This window comes from Salvelinus alpinus, chromosome 4, assembly GCF_045679555.1.
Source record: "Salvelinus alpinus chromosome 4, SLU_Salpinus.1, whole genome shotgun sequence".
NCBI classification, from domain to species: domain Eukaryota; kingdom Metazoa; phylum Chordata; class Actinopteri; order Salmoniformes; family Salmonidae; genus Salvelinus; species Salvelinus alpinus.
In genome coordinates, this window is record NC_092089.1 from 91,220,017 (window position 1) to 91,239,752 (window position 19,736).

At 42.8% G+C, this 19,736-nt stretch overlaps 1 protein-coding gene across 2 annotated transcripts in view; it reads left to right on the top strand.

Annotated features, from left to right (window-relative positions):
- The first annotated feature begins 1,249 nt into the window (after positions 1 to 1,249).
- The window catches only part of LOC139574671 (catenin alpha-1), a 251,524-nt gene continuing 233,037 nt past the window's right edge, over positions 1,250 to 19,736 (top strand). For both annotated transcript variants that reach the window (XM_071399447.1, XM_071399448.1), the window contains exons 1-3: positions 1,250 to 1,579; positions 6,712 to 6,829; positions 10,007 to 10,202. In XM_071399447.1, coding sequence (XP_071255548.1) covers positions 6,725 to 6,829; positions 10,007 to 10,202 — 301 coding nt within the window. In that variant the 5' untranslated portion in view covers positions 1,250 to 1,579; positions 6,712 to 6,724. The remainder of the gene's footprint in view (positions 1,580 to 6,711; positions 6,830 to 10,006; positions 10,203 to 19,736) is intronic.

Sequence of the window (19,736 nt, forward strand, 5' to 3'; positions counted from 1 at the left end):
CTGACTGACATTAGGGATGAGATTAAATAGATCCTGGAATTTAGCCTGGTCTGGAGCAGGCTAGCTCCACAGAATAAATCTCCATGGTAATTTATACCATAACATATCCTCCTGCCCCCTATCCATCTTTAGTGCAACCGGATTACGGATCAATTGAGCCAGGATCACCAAGATATCCTGGCTTAATCCCTTATCCTAGTTTTGTGCAACAGGCCCCTGCTTGTAGAACTCTTTTTGTTTGTTGACAAGTAACCAAACTTTTTAAAAACAACAAACCGAGCTCTAACTCTTTCCGCGTTCATCAGGAAGTGACGACCAGAAGTGATGAGTAAGGAAAAAGTGACGAGGGAGTGATGGGGAGCTAAAAACAGGAGATTAAACGTTGTCTGTCAGATTCTGGGTTAGCCAAAGCTAACCAGCCGAAACCCTCAAAACACAATGTCAACAGCAGAATTATATCTGAGAAATACTTACCTTACTCCAGAAATACATAATATTAAAGTGCAATTTACCTCTGATCGCATCTGGCTAAGAGCCCACTAACAAACACATCCTCAGGAGTGAAGACGTGAGCTTCACTTCAACAGCTGTGGCGGAGATACAGGGTTTGACTGACAACTTTGAGAGCCACCTACATGTTTTGATGACAAGCTATTTCTGAATACATTTAATTGGTCAGGGGGTTGTGAGATGTTCATAAAGACGCAAAGTGGAACCAATAGTATATTTTTTATGTAAATAAAAATCCCTTAAGTGTCCCAAAGTAGGTGTGCTGATCTAGGATCAGGTCCTCCCTGTCCATTCATTATGATCTAAAAGGCAATACTGATCCTAGATTTGAGGTTGGGTTGTTGGAGGACGATTTGGGTCACGAAGGATTTTCAATTACTCATTTGGGTCTTGAGCTGAAAAAGTTTATGAACCCCTGGCCTAATTTAATTGGAATGGTTGTATTCATGTATTAATAGCCTACTAAGCCTAACAAATGTTTCAAAGGCTACTGGTTTGGCTAAATAGGCTATAAAAACATCATGAATTACAACAAGTTTAATTAAATAATTTTGCAATCTTTAAACCTGGAAATTGGATACCTACTCCAGGTAAACTGATTAGCTAGAATATATAAGAAATTGCTTCCATTAGGTTTCATTAGAAATTCGTCATTAGGTCCTTATAAAGTCAAGCGTTGTCATTTCAGCACCACGCCCTAAACACCTGATAATGTATTTGTCCTGTCAGAGCCTCGTCTGCCCTTCCGTGACTTCAGGAAATAGCACGCTGACCCCCCGCCTCCCCCTATTGTTGATCCACCCTGCCGGGAACAGCCAACCGTTCTGACCGAAACGTTTATCGAAGTTGCGGAATCCTTTTGTATTCCAACATTTATCGCCACTCGTATGCTGTGACTTTCAATAGTTTAGCAAACATCCATAAAAGTATCGAAGCTATAACTCTCGAGGGAGTGACGTTGGTTGGGAAAGAGGAAACTTTTTAATCCCTGGACGAATTCCCGATTGCATTCCACCATTTTGAGGCGTTTTTTTTTAGCTGGAAAAGTTTTCAAGTGTATTGTCTTTCGGTAAGTTTACACTGTGATTACGTTTGTTTTTGTTGCAAAAGTAGCTGTTTGTCTTTGTTTTAGTACGTTACATTTACTATTTGTCACCATTTAATTTGAATTGTTTTCAACGTAATACGAAACTAAATTGTACGTGTCTCGCTAGTATTGTGTTAGCAAACATTAGCTAGCGAATACCTAACGTTAGCCAGGTGTAACTAACGTTAGTTAAATAGCAAACAGTGATAAATACTGTAGTAGATAACTAGTTATAAACTTTAAAGTTTGTCAGTAAATTAACTTTGTTGCTAATTTCAACAATCATAGCAGTAACGTTAACTGTTTGAAGTTGCGTGGGATTTCGATGTGGCCACTTGTCAGCTAATGTTAGCTAGCTAACCAAGTTAGCCAAAGGCAACCAACTCGCCGCCAACTACAAGTGTTTGTCATATTGCAAAACCAGCTCCGATGTAAAGCCAAACTAGAAATTCATCGACAGGACATAACATTAGTTGGTAAGCTAGTTAAGTGAAAATGTTTTAGTTGGTTAACTAGCGTGAACTTCCTGACATTCCCAACGTCCCAGTTGAAATGCAGCCAGAGGGAAGAATTGGGCCACCGCCCTCCCCACCCGCACTTCCATTGTAATCCGTGCATGAATGATGCTCCTAACCTGATCTAACGAAAAGTGTAAAAAATGTTTTTTTTCCCCCCAAGTATATTTTTTATATTGAATAATAAATAGCTAACGCTCAATCACTTTACTGCTGTCGTCCCCGTGTCCTCGACTAGATACTGTATCTCACAGCAACCCAAAACATGTTCTCTCACTGACAGTTTATCCAATCATATTGTATATCCAATCATTTCTATAAATAGGCCCACCAGAAACGAATTCTCATAACCCTACCATTTATCACTATCTAACTTTATGTAGTCCTAGCTAACTAGTTGACTTGCATAGATTCGGTTTTAGATAAAAATGTTTTTCCTTGACTGGCATTGGCCTAAATTCCGCCATTGTTATACGAATTCCCTCCTACCCCACCCTGGTAAACCCAATTGAACTGACCAGCCTACCCTCTCCACCCCTCTCCAATAAGTCTCAGCCCACATCCCAAATAGCACCTTATTCTTTATATATAGGGTGTCCATCCACTCTGAGTGAGTGAATATGTGCTTTGGTGATGAAATGTCACTTCCTTATGCTATAAAATAAATTTTACCTAGACAAATATGATTATTCATGTTCTGAGTTGTTCATTGGTGCCTTTCTCCAACATATCATTAACATTATATCCCAACAAATTTGTAGCCTAATACATCTGATAATAAGCACCCAGCTCCATTCAGTGGTGCAGGTTTCTCATAACAAATTGAGGATTTTACATTTTGTGGTGGGTGTCAGTTGTTTACGCGGGTTGCAAAAAGTGAAATTAGCATGACACGAGCTGAGTTGAATGTAAAAGGCGTTGAATGTAAAAGGCTTTGAATGTAAAAGGCTTTGAATGTAAAAGGCTTAGTGTACGCTTTGTGCTCTGTTGACATGTCAGAGATGAATGTTTTTGTGAAGAAATATATGAAAAATAACCAGATTTTGGAACTGGTATGAAAAGCGTATGCTCAAATATGATAATGCTGATGGATATTCGTGTCTCAGTGGAAATCCATCAGGAGTTGTCGTACGTTTTTTCACCCAGACAGAGATAAAAAAAACACAGTAGAAATATCTTGCTTAGTTTTGTAAATGCTGATCTAATATCCTTGTTATTTCTGCTCGGCATCAGACTCATTTTGTGCTTCAGTTGCACTTCTCCATTCGCATGTGAATTCATGGATGAGAATTCACAAATGGGGATTTCTATCAGCAGTCTGACAGTGTAGCAAACTGTCAGACTGTCAGAATGCAAGATTAAACTTAAAGTAAAATATTAGGAAATGTTCCTGGCTACATCTTCTATGATAAACATTAGAAATGTAGCCTAATGGCAATGCATCATTTTTGCCCCCAAAAAATACCTTGCTTTTTCGCTTTATAAGCTCATTTACTTGTGTGGCTGCTAGCCAGATGGCGTATTACTTCTGTTGTCATCTGATGAAAATGAAGCCATTTTCTACTGAATGTGTTGCTCTAATGAAACCTATAGTTTCACATACCTGATCACACTATTGAACAAAACATAACTGACTGTCAATATAAAACGCTGGTGAAATGGTTAAAATTAATATTTTTTTTTTTGATCTGCATTTTGAAAAGGTAGATTTCTGAACTCAACGTGACGCCTGTCCATCTTTACCTCTAGTGTTTCATGTCCTGTGGATTGGAGAAGAAAGAGGTTAAGTTCAACAGGAGAGTGAGCCTGTCAGTTAACCAGTAGCCTTAATTCTTGCACAGAATCCAGCCTAGCTGACTAAATTGTCCAAATTCGACAGCTCCCCCCCCCCACCCCGACTATAGCCATTCTACAAGGGTAATACCTCCAATAACTTTTGAACGGTAGGGAAATGAGGGTTGGACCAATTGGTTTTCTTAAATGATTATATTTACAATTATTAACTGGGTGGTTTGTGCCCTGAATGCTGATTGGCTGACAGCCGGGGTATATCAGACCGTATACCACGGGTATGACAAAATGTTACATTTTTACTGCTCTAATTACGTTGGTAACCAGTTTATAATATCAGTAAGGAACCTCAGGGATTTGTGGTATATGGCCAATATACCACGGCTTAAGGGCTGTATCCAGTCACTCCTCGTTGGGTCGTGTGTAAGAACAGTCCTTAGCTGTGGTATATTGGCCATATACCACACCCCCCTGGCCTTATTGCTTAATTAACATATTATTTTATCCATTGGTCAAAGGATGCTTTTTTGTTTGATTGGACACCCTACTAGATGGGGCCCTGGTCAGAAAGTAGTGCACTATGTAGGTAATAGGGTTACATTTGAGACAGCCCCCTCAGTGTATTGAGAGACAGCCCCCTCAGTGTATTGAGAGACAGCCCCCTCAGTGTATTGAGAGACAGCTCCCTCAGTGTATTGAGAGACAGCTCCCTCAGTGTATTGAGAGACAGCTCCCTCAGTGTATTGAGAGACAGCCCCCTCAGTGTATTGAGAGACAGCCCCCTCAGTGTATTGAGAGACAGCCCCCTCAGTGTATTGAGAGACAGCCCCCTCAGTGTATTGAGAGACAGCCCCCTCAGTGTATTGAGAGACAGCCCCCTCAGTGTATTGAAATTGGGATTTTATTTTAGGAATAAGGCCTGTTTTTCTTTTGAAGCCAGAAGGAGGCTAGTATCAGCTACATTTATGCCTTTACTAGACTATGGGGATATTTTATATATGAATGCTTCCGCTCAGTGTTTGAGATCAATTGACACTCTTTACCATGGCACTTTGAGATTTATTTTAAACTGCAAAACCCTTACGCACCACTGCACTTTATATACCAGGGTTGGCTGGCCTTCTCTTGTCACTCGTAGGCTCAGTCACTGGTATACTTTTATTTACAAAGCCATTTTGGGTTTACTACCTTTTTATTTGGGCATTTTTATTGTTCAGAAATGTGGTGGGTACTCACTTCGTTCGCTAGACTTTATCCTGCTAACTGTTCCAAATGTCCCAACTGAATTTGGTAAAAGGGCTTTTATGTACTCTGCGCCATCGTCTTGGAACACCTTACAAAATAATTTTAAACTGGAAGAACTTGTCCCGATTGGTGTTTTTAAATCACTGATGAAGGATTTTGAGGCTGATTCCCTGACCTGTCAATGTTTTTAATTTGCTGTTTTTGATATTGTTATACTCTTGTGAATTCAATGGTTTTTTACTAGATTACTTGTAGTGTTTCATGTTGTCTGTCTGTAATTTTTGTAATGACTTGGTGCTGCCTATCTTGGCCAGGACGCTCTTGAAAAATAGATTTTAAATCTCAATGAGCCCTTCCTGGTTAAATAAAGGTTAAATAAAAAATAAGATAAAAATTGAGAGACAGCCCCCTCAGTGTATTGAGAGACAGCCCCCTCAGTGTATTGAGAGACAGCCCCCTCAGTGTATTGAGAGACAGCCCCCTCAGTGTATTGAGAGACAGCCCCCTCAGTGTATTGAGAGACAGCCCCCTCAGTGTATTGAGAGACAGCCCCCTCAGTGTATTGAGAGACAGCCCCCTCAGTGTATTGAGAGACAGCCCCCTCAGTGTATTGAGAGACAGCCCCCTCAGTGTATTGAGAGACAGCCCCCTCAGTGTATTGAGAGACAGCCCCCTCAGTGTATTGAGAGACAGCCCCCTCAGTGTATTGAGAGACAGCCCCCTCAGTGTATTGAGAGACAGCCCCCTCAGTGTATTGAGAGACAGCCCCCTCAGTTTAGACCAGGCAGGCAGGCAGGGTCCTGGGTCCATCCCTGCTCAGCCCTCGGGGCATCCTGATTATCCCTGCCTGCCACTCAGTGCGTTAAGACTAATCAATACAAGGCCTGTCGCTGCATGAAAAGGAAAATCGAATAAGGGCCAATATGTTACTCTGCTCCACTTATGGCTGTCTGTCTAACAATGATGGAGAGAGACCTGTCTCCTCTGATGAGGGAGCATCCATATTTAAAATGGCGTCTGTCCCAATTGTCACGACGACACCATGGGTTCTTCCCAATGGCATCCTTTTCCCCATACGTACATGCACACACACACACACACACACTACTTTTGCCCGGCACACTGTGTACCCTGGTCAAAGCAGTGTATTACATAGGGAATAGGGTGTCGAGACTTTAAAAAAAAAATTCTTTTCTGTTTGTTGCCAGGGTTGCAGCAGGGTTTCCCAAATCGGTGTAGCATGAATTGGTTCAATAAACACATTTTTCAATGGGTTTCACAGCTTTTCATTTTATTCCATGCCGTTTAAGGCCTTATGGTGAGTGTGTGTAGGTAGGTAGGTAGCCCGTATCTAGGCTAGATGGCCCAATACTGTTCTATGCTGCACACGGGTCAGAGGTCAGTTGAAATGTAGTGTACCTCCAGGGTGAAAGTGTGCTTTGTTGTTGTCATGGTGTGTGGCTTAACCCCCCCCCCCCCACCCCCATCTGATGAATGACCTAGCCAAGCCCCAGACATCCATTTTGTCATAATCTCACCATCTCTCTCTCTTCTCCTTCTCAGATACGGAGTGAACATGACAGCCATAAACACGGCCAACATAAACTTCAAATGGGATCCAAAGAGCCTGGAGATCCGTACCCTGGCTGTGGAGAGGCTGCTGGAGCCCTTGGTCACACAGGTCAGAATACATATATTTTAACAATCCATCATGGATCCAAACTCATCCCTTGGCTTTTTCCACATTTTGTTACAGCCTTATTCTAAAATGGATTAAAAACATTTTCCCTCATCAATCTACACACAATACCCCACAATGACAAAGTGAAAACAGGTTTTTCCAAATTTTTTGCACATTTATAATAAGTAGAAAAAACAATACCAGTCAAAAGTTTAGACTCCTACTTGTTAATTGTTACTATTTTCTACATTGTAGAAAAATAGTGAAGACATCAAAACTATAAAGTTACATATGGAATCATGTAGTAACCAAAAAAGTGTTAAACCAATCAAAATATATTTTCTATTTGAGATTCTTCAAAGTAGCCACCCACCCATCTCAGTTGGATTGAGGTCGGGTGATTGTGGAGGCCAGGTCATCTGATGCAGCACTCCATCACTCTCCTTCTTGGTCAAATAGCTCTTACACAGCCTGGAGGTGTGTTGGGTCATTGTCCTGTTGAAAAACACATGATAGTCCCACTAAGTGCAAACCAGATGGGATGGTGTATCGCTGCAGAATGCTGTGGTAGCCATGCTGGTTAAGTGTGCCTTGAATTCTAAATAAATCACTAACAGTATCACCAGCAAAGCACCCCCAAATCTCAAATTTTGACTCCTCAGACCAAAGGATAGAGTTCCACCGGTCTAATGTCCATTGCTCATGTTTCTTGGCCCAAGCAATTCCCTTCTTCTTATTGGTGTCCTTTAGTGGTGGTTTCTTTGCAGCAATTTGACCATGAAGGCCTGATTTCACAGTTTCCTCTGAACAGTTGATGTTGACATGTGTATTACATGAACTCTGTAAAGCATTTATTTGGGCTGCAATCTGAGGCTGTTAACTCTAATGAATTTATCATCTGCAGCAGAGGTAACTCTGGGTCTTCCTTTCCTGTGACGTTCAAAGTTCTTGAAATGTTCCGACTTGACTGACCTAAATGCCTTTAATGGACTGCCGTTACACTTTGCTTATTTGAGCTGATCTTGCCGTAATATGGACTTGGTCTTTTATCAAATAGGGCTGGCTTCTATATACCAGCCATACCGTGTCACAACACAACTGATTGGCTCTAACACTTTAAGAAGGAAAGAAATTCCACAAATTAAGTGAAGGCACACCTGTTAATTGAAATGCATTCCAGGTGACTTGCTCATGAACCTGGTTGAGAGAATGCCAAGTGTGCAAAGCTGTCATCGAGGCAAAGGTTGGCTACAAAATCGAAATTATGTTTTGTTTAACTCTTTCTTTGGTTACTACATGATTCGGCAGGTAGCCTAGTAGTTAGAGCGTTGGGCCAGTAGCCGAAAGGTTGCTGGATCGAATCACTGAACTGTCAAGGTACAAATTTGCCGTTTTGCCTCTGAGCAAGGCAGTTGACTCCACCTTTCCTCAGGCGCCGATGACATGGATGTCAATTAAGGCATCCCCCCCCCCCCCGCACCTCTCTGATTCAGAGGGGTTTGGTTAAACACATTTCAGTTGAATGCTTTGTTGTACAACTGACTAGGTATCCCACTTTCCCATGTGTTATTCCATAGTTTTGATGTCATCACTTTTATTCTACAATGTAGAAAATAGTAAAAATAAAGGACACCTTGAATGCGTGTGAATGTCTCAACCGTTGACTGGTACTGTAATTATTCAGACCATTTGCCATGAGACTTGAAAATCAGCTCTGGTGCATCCTGTTTCCATTGATCATCCTTGAGATGTTTCTACAACTTGATTGGAGTCCAGCTGGTGGTAAATTCAATTGATTGGACATGATTTGGAAAGGCACACACCTGTAAATATAAGGTCCCACAGTTGACAGTGCATGTCAGAGCAAAAACCAAGCCATGAGCTCCGAGACAGGATTGTGTCGAGGCTCAGATCTGGGGAAGGGTACCAAAAAATGTCTGCAGCATTGAAGGTCCCCAAGAACATATTGGCCTCCATCATTCTTAAATGGAAGAAGTTTGGAACCATCATGAGTCTTCCTAGAACTGGCCCGCCTGGCCAAATTGAGCCATCGGGGGAGAAGGGTCTTGGTCAGGGAAGTGACCAAGAACCTGAGTTCCTCTGTGGAGATGGGAGAACCTTCCAGAAGGACAACCATCTCTGCAGGACTTTATGGTAGAGTGGCCAGACGGAAGCCACTCTTCAGTAAAAGGAACATGGCAGCCCGATTGGAGGAAACCAGACACCGCTCATCAGCTGGCCAATACCATCCCTACGGTGAAGCATGGTGTTGGCAGCGTCATGCTGTGGGTATGTTTTTCAGCAGCAGGGACTGGGAGACTAGTCAGGATCGAGGGAAAGATGAACAGAGCAAAGCACAGAAAGATCCTTGATGAAAACCTGCTCCAGAGCACTCAACCCTGGGGCGAAGGTTCACCTTCCAACAGGACAACGACACTAAGCACACAGCCAAGACAACGCACAAGTGGCTCAATGTCCTTGAGTGGCCCAGCCAGAGCCCGGACTTGAACCCGATCGAACATCTCTGTAGAGACCTGAAAATAGCTATGCAGCGACACTCCCCATCCAACCTGACAGAGCTTGAGAGGATCTACAGAGAAGAATGGGAGAAACTCCCCAAATACAGATGTGCCAAGCTTGTAGCGTCATACCCAAGAAGACTTGAGGCTGTAATCGCTGCCAAAGGTGCTTCAACAAAGTACTGAGTAAAGAGTATGAATACTTTATGTAAATGTGATATTTCTGTTTTTGTTCAATACATTTCTAAAATAAAGTTTTTGCTTTGTCGTTATGAGATATTTGTGTGTAGATTGATGAAAAGAACAACAATTGAATCCATTTTAGAATAAGGCTGTAACAAAATGTGGAATAAGTTAAGTGTTCTGAATATTTTCTGAATGTACATTTAGTTAAATTTGATAAATGATGTCAATGCTATAGGCCTCCTGGAAGCACTTATTTATTTTTAGAACTGGTGGTCATGCATTTGATTTGTTTTGATTAGTTCCTTGGTTTCGAGCCCTAACGGCTTGAATGGCACTAGCTACTTCTGCTGTTTTAGTATGGAATCAAAGACGAGGCAAGATATGGCTGAACGTTTCACATCTTTTACTGCAGAGTCAGTCTGACGTTGGTGCATTTGACCTCTCCCCTCTCTCTCACGTCCTGCTCCTAAAGGTCACGACCCTGGTGAACTCCAGCAACAAGGGTCCGTCCAATAAGAAGAAGGGTCGCTCTAAGAAGGCCCATGTATTGGCTGCCTCGGTGGAAACCGCTACGTTGAACTTCCTGGATAAAGGAGAGAAGATCGCCAAGGAGAGCCAGTTTCTCAAGGACGAGCTCACTGCTGCTGTGGAGGATGTCCGAAAGCAAGGTACTGTTGAGCTACTATTGGCCTTGTTGAGCTACTAGAGGTACTGTTGAGCTAGTAGATATGTAATTTGGCCTTGTTGAGCTACTAGAGGTACTGTTGAGCTACTAGATATGTAATTTGGCCTTGTTGAGCTACTAGAGGTACTGTTGAGCTACTAGATATGTAATTTGGCCTTGTATTTCTGCCTCTTGAGTTCAAGAGAACATATTTATTCAGTTGGGGGCTGTATGATTCTCCCCTCTGAATTCATTCAAACTGCTTCCTGGCATTGAACCGTTGCTCTCTGTTCTTTCATATCTTCCATTCTACAGTCTTCAGTCTTTCGATCTCTCTTGCCCGTATTGAGGGGAAAGTGTGTGTGTGTGCGCGCCAGGGTTTCTCTGGATCAAAAAGGGGCTTAAGTGGGTGGGCGTGGCAGGGTTTGAGTCGTTACGGTTAAAATTTCAAGAATGAGGCCCCCCAACGTGTGCAGAGATTGGCTTAAAAATGCTACAATTTCCTGCAATTTTACACTTTTCTATGGAGCCAATATACATTTTTAAAGCGAATTTCCTGAAATTATTCACATTTTGCCATGCAGCTGAGAGAAAATGTTGCAGATTACAAAGATAAAATCTGCTATTCTACTTTCTGGAGCTGACTATTGTTTTAAAGGTCGCCCAAGCATTTCAAAGGCAGAAAAATTCCTGTTGTGTTAGCTCAGTCTAGAGGGCTGTGTAGAGGCTGCAGTCTTATGCATCATCACCCCAATCTTTTAACTCTGCAGCTACTAGGAGTAATGAGATTTAACAGAGTGATTTTCCTCTCTGTCCCTCCTGGTGGAGGGAGGCGAGGAGTCAGGTTAATGGAGAGGTTTAACCCTGTCAAGATGCTCAGCTCCTCATTTCACAATCGCTTGTTTTGCCATGAATGTTTAAAAAAACCTGTTGATATTGATGCCTATTGAATGAGACAATGTTTTGTAGGGAGGAGAGGGATCTCACCCACTATCTTCTCTCTCATCCCCCTTTTCTTCCTATTTACATACAGAGTATCTGTATCCCAATTTGCCCAGGCTGAAAATATGGATTTTCTGCACATGTGCAGTTTTGTTTTTAAAGCTACTGATTTTCCACTCTGTTGCCTGTATTAGCTGCTGTGCTGAGGGCTCCACTCTGTTGCCTGTATTAGCTGCTGTGTTGAGGGCTCCACTCTGTTGCCTGTATTAGCTGCTGAGCTGAGGGCTCCACTCTGTTGCCTGTATTAGCTGCTGAGCTGAGGGCTCCACTCTGTTGCCTGTATTAGCTGCTGAGCTGAGGGCTCCACTCTGTTGCCTGTATTAGCTGCTGAGCTGAGGGCTCCACTCTGTTGCCTGTATTAGCTGCTGTGTTGAGGGCTCCACTCTGTTGCCTGTATTAGCTGCTGTGCTGAGGGCTCCACTCTGCTGCCTGTATTAGCTGCTGAGTTACTTCCAGCTATTTACTCACGCCACGATATCAGCATATACAGTGGCTTGCAAAAGTATTCACCCCCCTTGGCATTTTTCCTATTTTGTTGCCTTACAACCTGGAATTAAAATTAGATTTTTGTATCATTTGATTTACCCAATATGCCTACCACTTTGAAGATGCTAAATATTTTTTATTGTGAAACAAGACACACAACTTGAGCGTGCATCACTATTCACCCCCCCCAAGTCAATACTTTGCAGAGCCACCTTTTGCAGCAATTACAGCTGCAAGTCTCTTGGGGTATGTCTCTCTATAAGCTTGGCACATCTAGCCACTGGGATTTTTGCCCATTCTTCAAGGCAAAACTGCTCCAGCTCCTTCAAGTTGGATGGATTCCACTGGTGTACAGCAATCGTTAAGTCATACCACAGATTCTCAATTGGATTGAGGTCTGGGCTTTGACTAGGCCATTCCAAGACATTTAAATGTTTCCCCTTAAACCACTTTAGTGTTGCTTTAGCAGTATGCTTAGGGTCATTGTCCTGCTAGAAGATCAACCTCCACCCCAGTCTCAAAACTCTGGAAGACTGAAACAGGTTTCCCTCAAGAATTTCCCTGTGTGTGTATGCACACAGGTGGACTAATTATGTAACTTCTGAAGGTAATTGGTTGCACCAGATCTTATTTAAGGGCTTCATAGCAAAGGGGATGAATACATATACACACACCTCTTTCCCATTATTATTATATATATTTTTTTGTTGTTGTTGAAAGCAGTCATTTTTTTCTTTTCACTTAACCAATTAAAATGTTGTGTATTACATGAAATTCAAATTAAAACCAGTTTTAATTACAGGTTGTAATGCAACAAAATAGGAAAAACACCAAGGGAGATGAATGCTTTTGCAAAGCACTGTATGGCATAACTATGGAACCGGGCGACGCTAAACAAACTTGCCCATTTGTCAAGACTGTTTCTCCACCGGTCCGGATACGAGCTCGACATGACTAGAACGTTTGTCTGCCCAGAGATGGAACACAAGACACAGACACGCTGTCTAATTAGTGATTGAATGTATTTTAGTTTTTTCATCATCATCATCATGGCAGACATTGGTTAAACTGTGCAGGAGGCAGCAAAAAGGGTGTAGATTTTGACATTGATGGATACGGTGTTTATTTCAAACCGCCACGTTGGTGGGTGGTCAGAGCTCCACCGTACGAGAGTTTCACTCACATTTTGTAAATTGAAAAGTCTAGTATGATCACATTTTATAGTAACATAAATGTAGCTGTTTTCAAAATATTTCTGCTGTTTTTTTCTTCCTTGGTTTCATAGCTGGTCAATTTAATCGCACAAAGTCAAAGATCTAGGAATCCTATAGCCTAGCCCACCTGGTGCCTCAACACTGCCTGGCTAGGGGCTGTGTGCACGTGAGGAGCTGAGGTGAAATATTCATTTTTAGAAGCGCTGCGCCCCGGCATAAGTTGGTTTAATTTACTCGAAACGAAAGTCAACTGAAGTGAGACTGTCCTTGTGTTTCTTGGCTAGTTACATTTGTTTTGTTCACAAGCTAGATTGTTAAACAATGTTTTTATATTTAAACTGTTAGGGAAGAGAAGAATACGCGGCTACTCGTCAGACTCAATCTCACAGGCACAAACATGACTCCGGTCGCGTTACCTCGGTAACCTCCCGCCCTTAAAGGGGCAGTTGAAAAATGTCTTATCTGGGATATTTTGGTTAAAAGCAATATGCCACGTTACTTCTCACTAGTATTACATGTTTTGTTTTAGTAACATTACAAAACATGCACATCTGTTTTTTGTTTTGGTGTAGTTTTAGCAACAAAAACATGTTTTGACTGGTAGATTGGCTCCTGAGTGGCGCAGCGGTCTAAGGCACTGCATCTCAGTGCAAGATGCGTCACTACAGTCCCTGGTTCGATTCCAGGCGGTATCACATCCGGCCTTGATTGGGAATCCCATAGGGCGGCGTACAATTGGCCCAGCGTCATCCTGGTTTGGCCCGGGATAGGCCGTCATTGTAAATAAGAACTTGTTCTTACCTGACTTGCCTGTTTTTTTAAAATCTACGTGCCACGCTGGCTGGTGGATCAAAAAGTACATTTTAGGCCCTTCAAGTAGTTCTCAGGAACTACCATATGCCAGCAAGTATAAAAATGTACCTACAATACACACAACGCTTGTTTTTCTCAGGTGTAGGGACTTCGTCCTTGTGCAACTGCAATGTATTTCACCCCCCCCCCCCCCCCCCCAAACTCCAGCAACTTGAGTCATAGACCCGTGGTCACCAACTGATCTTCAAGGCATTCCTAGTCGATCACCAAACATTTCAGTAAAATAAAAAAGACTTATTGCGTTTCAAATGTATTCCCCCCCTCCTCCTCTCTGTTGGCAGTAGGTGCATTTGATTCAGCTGCACGGACGCCGGTGAGGCAGTGTTCTCACGTTGAACCGTTTCATGTGTCTGAAGGTAGAAATATCACCACAGTTTTCTGGAGCCTGTAGACTGTATTAACAAGCCTGGAACGCACAGCAAAGTTGATCCTGTGAGATTTCAAAACTAGACTCGATGAATTCAGTGTAGAGCTGCAGTTTTAATGAGTAAATTTAAGTTATTCAGTACTTGAACACTGGTTTTGTGGATTATAAAAATAAAATAAAATCTCCCTATCACACTCATGCTACAACCAGCGCTGCATAGAATGACTATAGCAAAGTGTTCCCGTAAACTTAGAGGAATATTTCACTGTCTCTGGTCATAGTGACATGATGAATTGGTGCATGAGGCAGAAATAACGCAGTGATACCTCAGTTTTGCCATCAGCTGGAAGACTGCCCCCTTTTCTCAGCCGATGGGCGGTAGAGGGGATGGATGGTGAGTCAGATGAGAGACAGCCTCCCTCCCTCACCGCTGCTCCCTCCCTCCTTCCCTCCCCTCAGACTGACCATCAGATACAGGCCATCAGCCCAGTAAAATATAGCTCATTATGCTCACTAAGTTGTGTCTTCAAGTAATACAACAAATGATCTATTACTAGTGTGATCATATTCACAACGTGTTAACAGAATTTGAACGTGGGCTAAACGTCATCGGCAGGGTAATTCAAGCGTAGTCATTATGTAGAGGTGATGTATCGGGTCTATAGCCGACTGCACAAACCTCATTGCTACAGAACTGGTTTTAATTGGTTCATGTTGCTTATTTTTAAGGCGTGTAATAAAAATAATAACCATTCTCAACGGTAGATCTCGGTTTTGCATTTTTGCCTCTGATCCTCACTCAGAAAAGGTTATTGATCACATTCATAGCCAGTTTTCTCTGCTAACACACAGCAAGCAGGGTTGGAAATTAAGACCTGCCAAATATGGGCAGATGCTGTCATTGCCTGGTAAGAATGTAAATTTCACCAGCCACGTTGGCAGGTGGTAAAACTGGATTAGTTAATTTTTTTAACGGTTCCCAAATACTAAGGCCACATGTAGATGTTGGTGGAATTGACAAAGGCTGCTATGGTGTGTTTTTGTCCCAGTGTTTCCTGGACCGTTGTATTGTTCACACGCTAGGTTGTTTTTCAATGTTTGAGTTGCTGCAACTGTAACGGCCCGTCCCGTAAAGGGGCAGGTGAGAAGTCTCTCCTCATTGTGCTTGATACCCAATTCCTTCTTACTAGTAATACAGATAGCATGCTCATCTGTTTCTTCTTGTAATTATAGCAAAAACAATATTTTGTTTTGTAAAAAAAAAAAAATAAAAATCTGAGGTCCAGTAGATTATTAAATATATTTTTTTAGAAATCTACGTGTCACAGTGGCTGGTGGACCAAAAAGTGTATTTCCAAACCTTGACGCCAAGCGGTACTTATGTAAACGTGATATTTTAGAATAAGGGATGTAACAGAATGTGGAGAAAGTCAAGGAGTATGAATTTCCGAATGTGCTGTATCTATCTGGAGGCTTCCTACTGAGATAGTTACATGATGGGAGAAGACGGGGAACACAACAAGCACATGATTTGAAGTGGAGACGGAGTTTTAACCCGTTAAATCAGTAATAGGTGACCTACACATTGGTTTTTGTAACGTAGCTGCTGTTCACACTCCCCCCTCCCTTCACATGTAGCTTTTCACTCCCATTCGTAAATTATTAAGACCCCTTGACTTTTTCCACATTTTGTTACTTTACATCCTTAAAAATAATTCCGATCCTTTACTCAGTACTGTTGAACCACCTTTGGCAGCGATCACAGCCTCGAGTCTTCTTGGGTATGATGCTACAAGCTTGGCACACTTGTATTTGGGGAGTTTCTCCCATTCTTCTCTGCTGATCCTCTCAAGCTCTGTCAGGTTGGATGTGAAGCGTCGCTGCACAGCTTTTTTCAGCTCTCCAGATATTTTCGATCAGGTTGAAGTCCGGGCTCTGGCTGAGCCACTCATGGACATTGAGCCACTTGTGCGTTGTCTTGGCTGTGTGCTTAGTGTCGTTGTCCTGTTGGAAGGTGAACCTTCGCCCCAGTCTGAGGTCCTGAGCGCTCTGGAGCAGGTTTTCATCAAGGATCTCTCTGTACTTTGCTCGGTGCAGCTTTTTCTTGATCTCGACTAGTCTCCCAGTACCTGCTGTTGATAAACATCCACACTGTGTGGTTCTGCCACCACCATGCTTCACCGTAGGGATGCTGGCACCACCATGCTTCACAGTTGGGATGGTGTCAGGTTTCCTCCAGACGTGACACTTGGCATTCAGGCCAAAGATTTCAATCTTGGTTTCATCAGACCAGATAAACTTGTTTCTAATGTTCTGAGAGTCTTTAGGTGCCTTTTGACAAACTCCAAGCGGGCTGTCATGTGCCTTTTACTGAGGAGCGGCTTCCGTCTGGCCACTACCATAAAGACCTGATTTGGTGGAGTGCTGCAGAGATCATTGTCTTTCTGGAAGGTTCTCCCATCTCCACAGAGAACTGGTCAGTGACCACCGGGTTCCTGGTCACCTCCCTAACCAAGGCCCTTCTCCCCAGATTGCTCAGTTTGGCCAGGTAGCCTGCTCTGGGAAGAGTCTTGGTGGTTCCAAACTTCCATTTAAGAATGATGGAGGCCACTGTGTTCTTGGAACTTTAAATGCTGCAGAAATGTTTAGGTACCCTTCCCCAGATCTGTGCCTCGACACAATCCTGTCTCGCAGCTCTACGGACAATTCCTTCGACCTCATGACTTTGTTTTTGCTCTGACCTGCACTGTCAACTGTGGGACCTTATATAGACAGGTATGTGCCTTTCCAAATCATGTCCAATCAATTGAATTTAACAGTTGGACTCCAAGTTGTCGAAACATCTCGAGGATGATTAATGGAAACAGGATGCACCTGAGCTCAATTTCGAGTCTCATAGCAAAGGGTCTGAAGACTTATGTAAATAAGATATTTCTGGTTTTTATTTGTAATATACATTTCTAAAAACGGGTTTTCACTTTGTCGTTCTGATCTATTGTGTGCAGATTTGAGAAATAATTGAAAAACATTTTAGGACAAGGCTGTAACGTAACAATGCGGGAAAAGTCAAAGGGTCTGAATAGTTTCTGAATGCACTGTGTATATATATGCAGGATAGCAGCTCCATACATTTGCACATCTTTGTGGGGCCACAGTGGATTTGCACAGCATTCCGGATGAATCATTAGTGTGATGGGCGGGGTTTGGTTGCTAATCCTAGGTATGTCGTGGGCTTACTGCAGGGCTAAACGGGGGATCATCACGGCTGTTAGTGCACAGCTTGTAGCATCTCTTTTCGGCTTTGTTCCGCTATCCGGGACGCTTCAATTTCCTGGTTCGCCCAGACTGACTGTTGCCAATGAAATGACAAGGGAGAGCATAGCAGAACTCCTGCATGCGAGGGAGGGAGGAAAGGATTGTAAAGATGTCATTGATCTCTTATGTATTTAAATGGCTGTGTTCTCCACGTGCCTCGTGGGATCTTACCGTTGCAAATTCTGTTTCAAATGTAATGTCATGCCTGTCACGACGACAGTTTCAAATGTAATGTCATGCCTGTCGCGACGACAGTTTCAAATGTAATGTCATGCCTGCCGCGACGAAAGTTTCAAATGTAATGTCATGCCTGTCGCGACGACAGTTTCAAATGTAATGTCATGCCTGTCGCGACGACAGTTTCAAATGTAACGTCATGCCTGTCGCGACGACAGTTTCAAATGTAATGTCATGCCTGTTGCGACGACAGTTTCAAATGTAATGTCATGCCTGTCGCGACGACAGTTTCAAATGTAATGTCATGCCTGTCGCGACGACAGTTTCAGAAAGCTGCCATCAAATGAAATCAGAATTTGTCTTGAGACAACAGCTCTAAAGCGCTTCCCTTCCAATCCTGACTCCTCCCACTACCACTCCCCCACGTTATGTCTATAGCAAGTCCCTCTGCTCCACCCTGCGGACTGTAGCTAGTTCCTTATTTGCTCTCTTCCAATCCTGACTCCTCCCACTACTTACTACCGCCTGCTATAGCTAGTCTTTTTCTGCTGCTGGAACTAGCTACACAGCCCATCTGTAAATAGCCCACCCAACTACCTCATCCCCATATATTTTTTGCTCCTTTGCACCCCAGTATCTACTTGCACATTCATCTTCTGCACATCTATCACTCCAGTGTTTAATTGCTAAATTGTAATTATTTCGCCACTATGGCCTATTTATTGAGTAAACTCACTAATCTTACTACATTTGCACACACTATATAGATTTTTATAGGGTGTTATTGACTGTACGTTTGTTTATCCCATGTGTAACTCTGTTCTGTTTGTCGCTTTGCTTTATCTTGGCCAGGTCGCAGTTGTAAATGAGAACTTGTTCTCAACTAGCCTACCTGGTTAAATAAAGGTGAAATAAAAACTCTAGCCTAGTCTCTCTCTGCTGCTGGAACATAACATACCTGGTTTACTTATCCTTTGCGTGGCGCTCTCTGTCACAGGAAAGAGGTCCCAGAATAGTTTATATTAACCAGTTTACCAGCATGAGCTTCAGGCCGGAGCCAGTAGATGGTTGATAAGATGGTTAAAGTTCGTTGCAGACGAATGGTATTGAAAGAACAAACGTTCTAGCGCCCTCTTCAGTTCTATCTCTGTTATTTCATCAAACAGTACGCTTAAAGCACCAGACAAGCTCAGTGCATTATAGTTGTTTCAATAAAATCACAGGGTGTGTCTATATATGGGAAAAATACACTTTTTAAAACATTTTGACCAATCCATTGGTTGAAAAAAACCAGACTACTCCTTTTTGACCAAGATTTTGTATTTTTTTTTAGCTGGGTACAGCCCGAGGTTACTGGTACACTTAGTCAGGGATATCGCTCTCACTGTGTGAGTTCAACAGCTAATGTCTGTGACAAACAAACTCCGACACTCTCTCTGTGTGTTACTGGTATAGTTCAGGGGGTGACGGGCGAACCGTTGTGCTCTAGGTGGTGTCTGCTCGGTAGACGAAGTCGTGCCAGCAGTCTTGTCAGTGCCTGGGAATGTCAGCCTCAGCCTGCCTCTGCTATTCTATCTGCGTCCCAAATGGCACCCTATTCACTTTTAGTAGGCTACTTTTGACCAGGCCCTGGGCTCTGGTCAAAAGTAGTGCGCTATTAAAAGGGAATAGGGTGCCATTTGAAATGCACTCAGTCATTGGACAGGAATACAGCAGCTCTGCTGGTGGTGGAGCCTGTCAGTTAGGACTGTGTCACGCTGTTCTGGTGAGCGTGGACAGACTGATAATGCTGCCATTGACTGGGCCTTAGTCCTCCCCTCCCCTACCCCTCTTCTCTTCGCCTCTCTCTTCACCATGCATGCCATGCATATAGAAGGCATTTTATACCCAACTGTGGCATACCAGCTGTTTAAATGGGGAGAAGGAGGCAGATATAATTTTGGGTTGGAGGTAGGATGGGGGGAAAGGAGGCGGGGTGGGCTATGCTATGCATGTTTTAGGGCTTGTGTTTTCAAATGTTTTTTGCATTTCTCTATTTATTTTTTAACCCCTTTTCTCCCCAATTTCGTGGTATCCAATTGGGATTTTGTCTTGTCCCATCGCT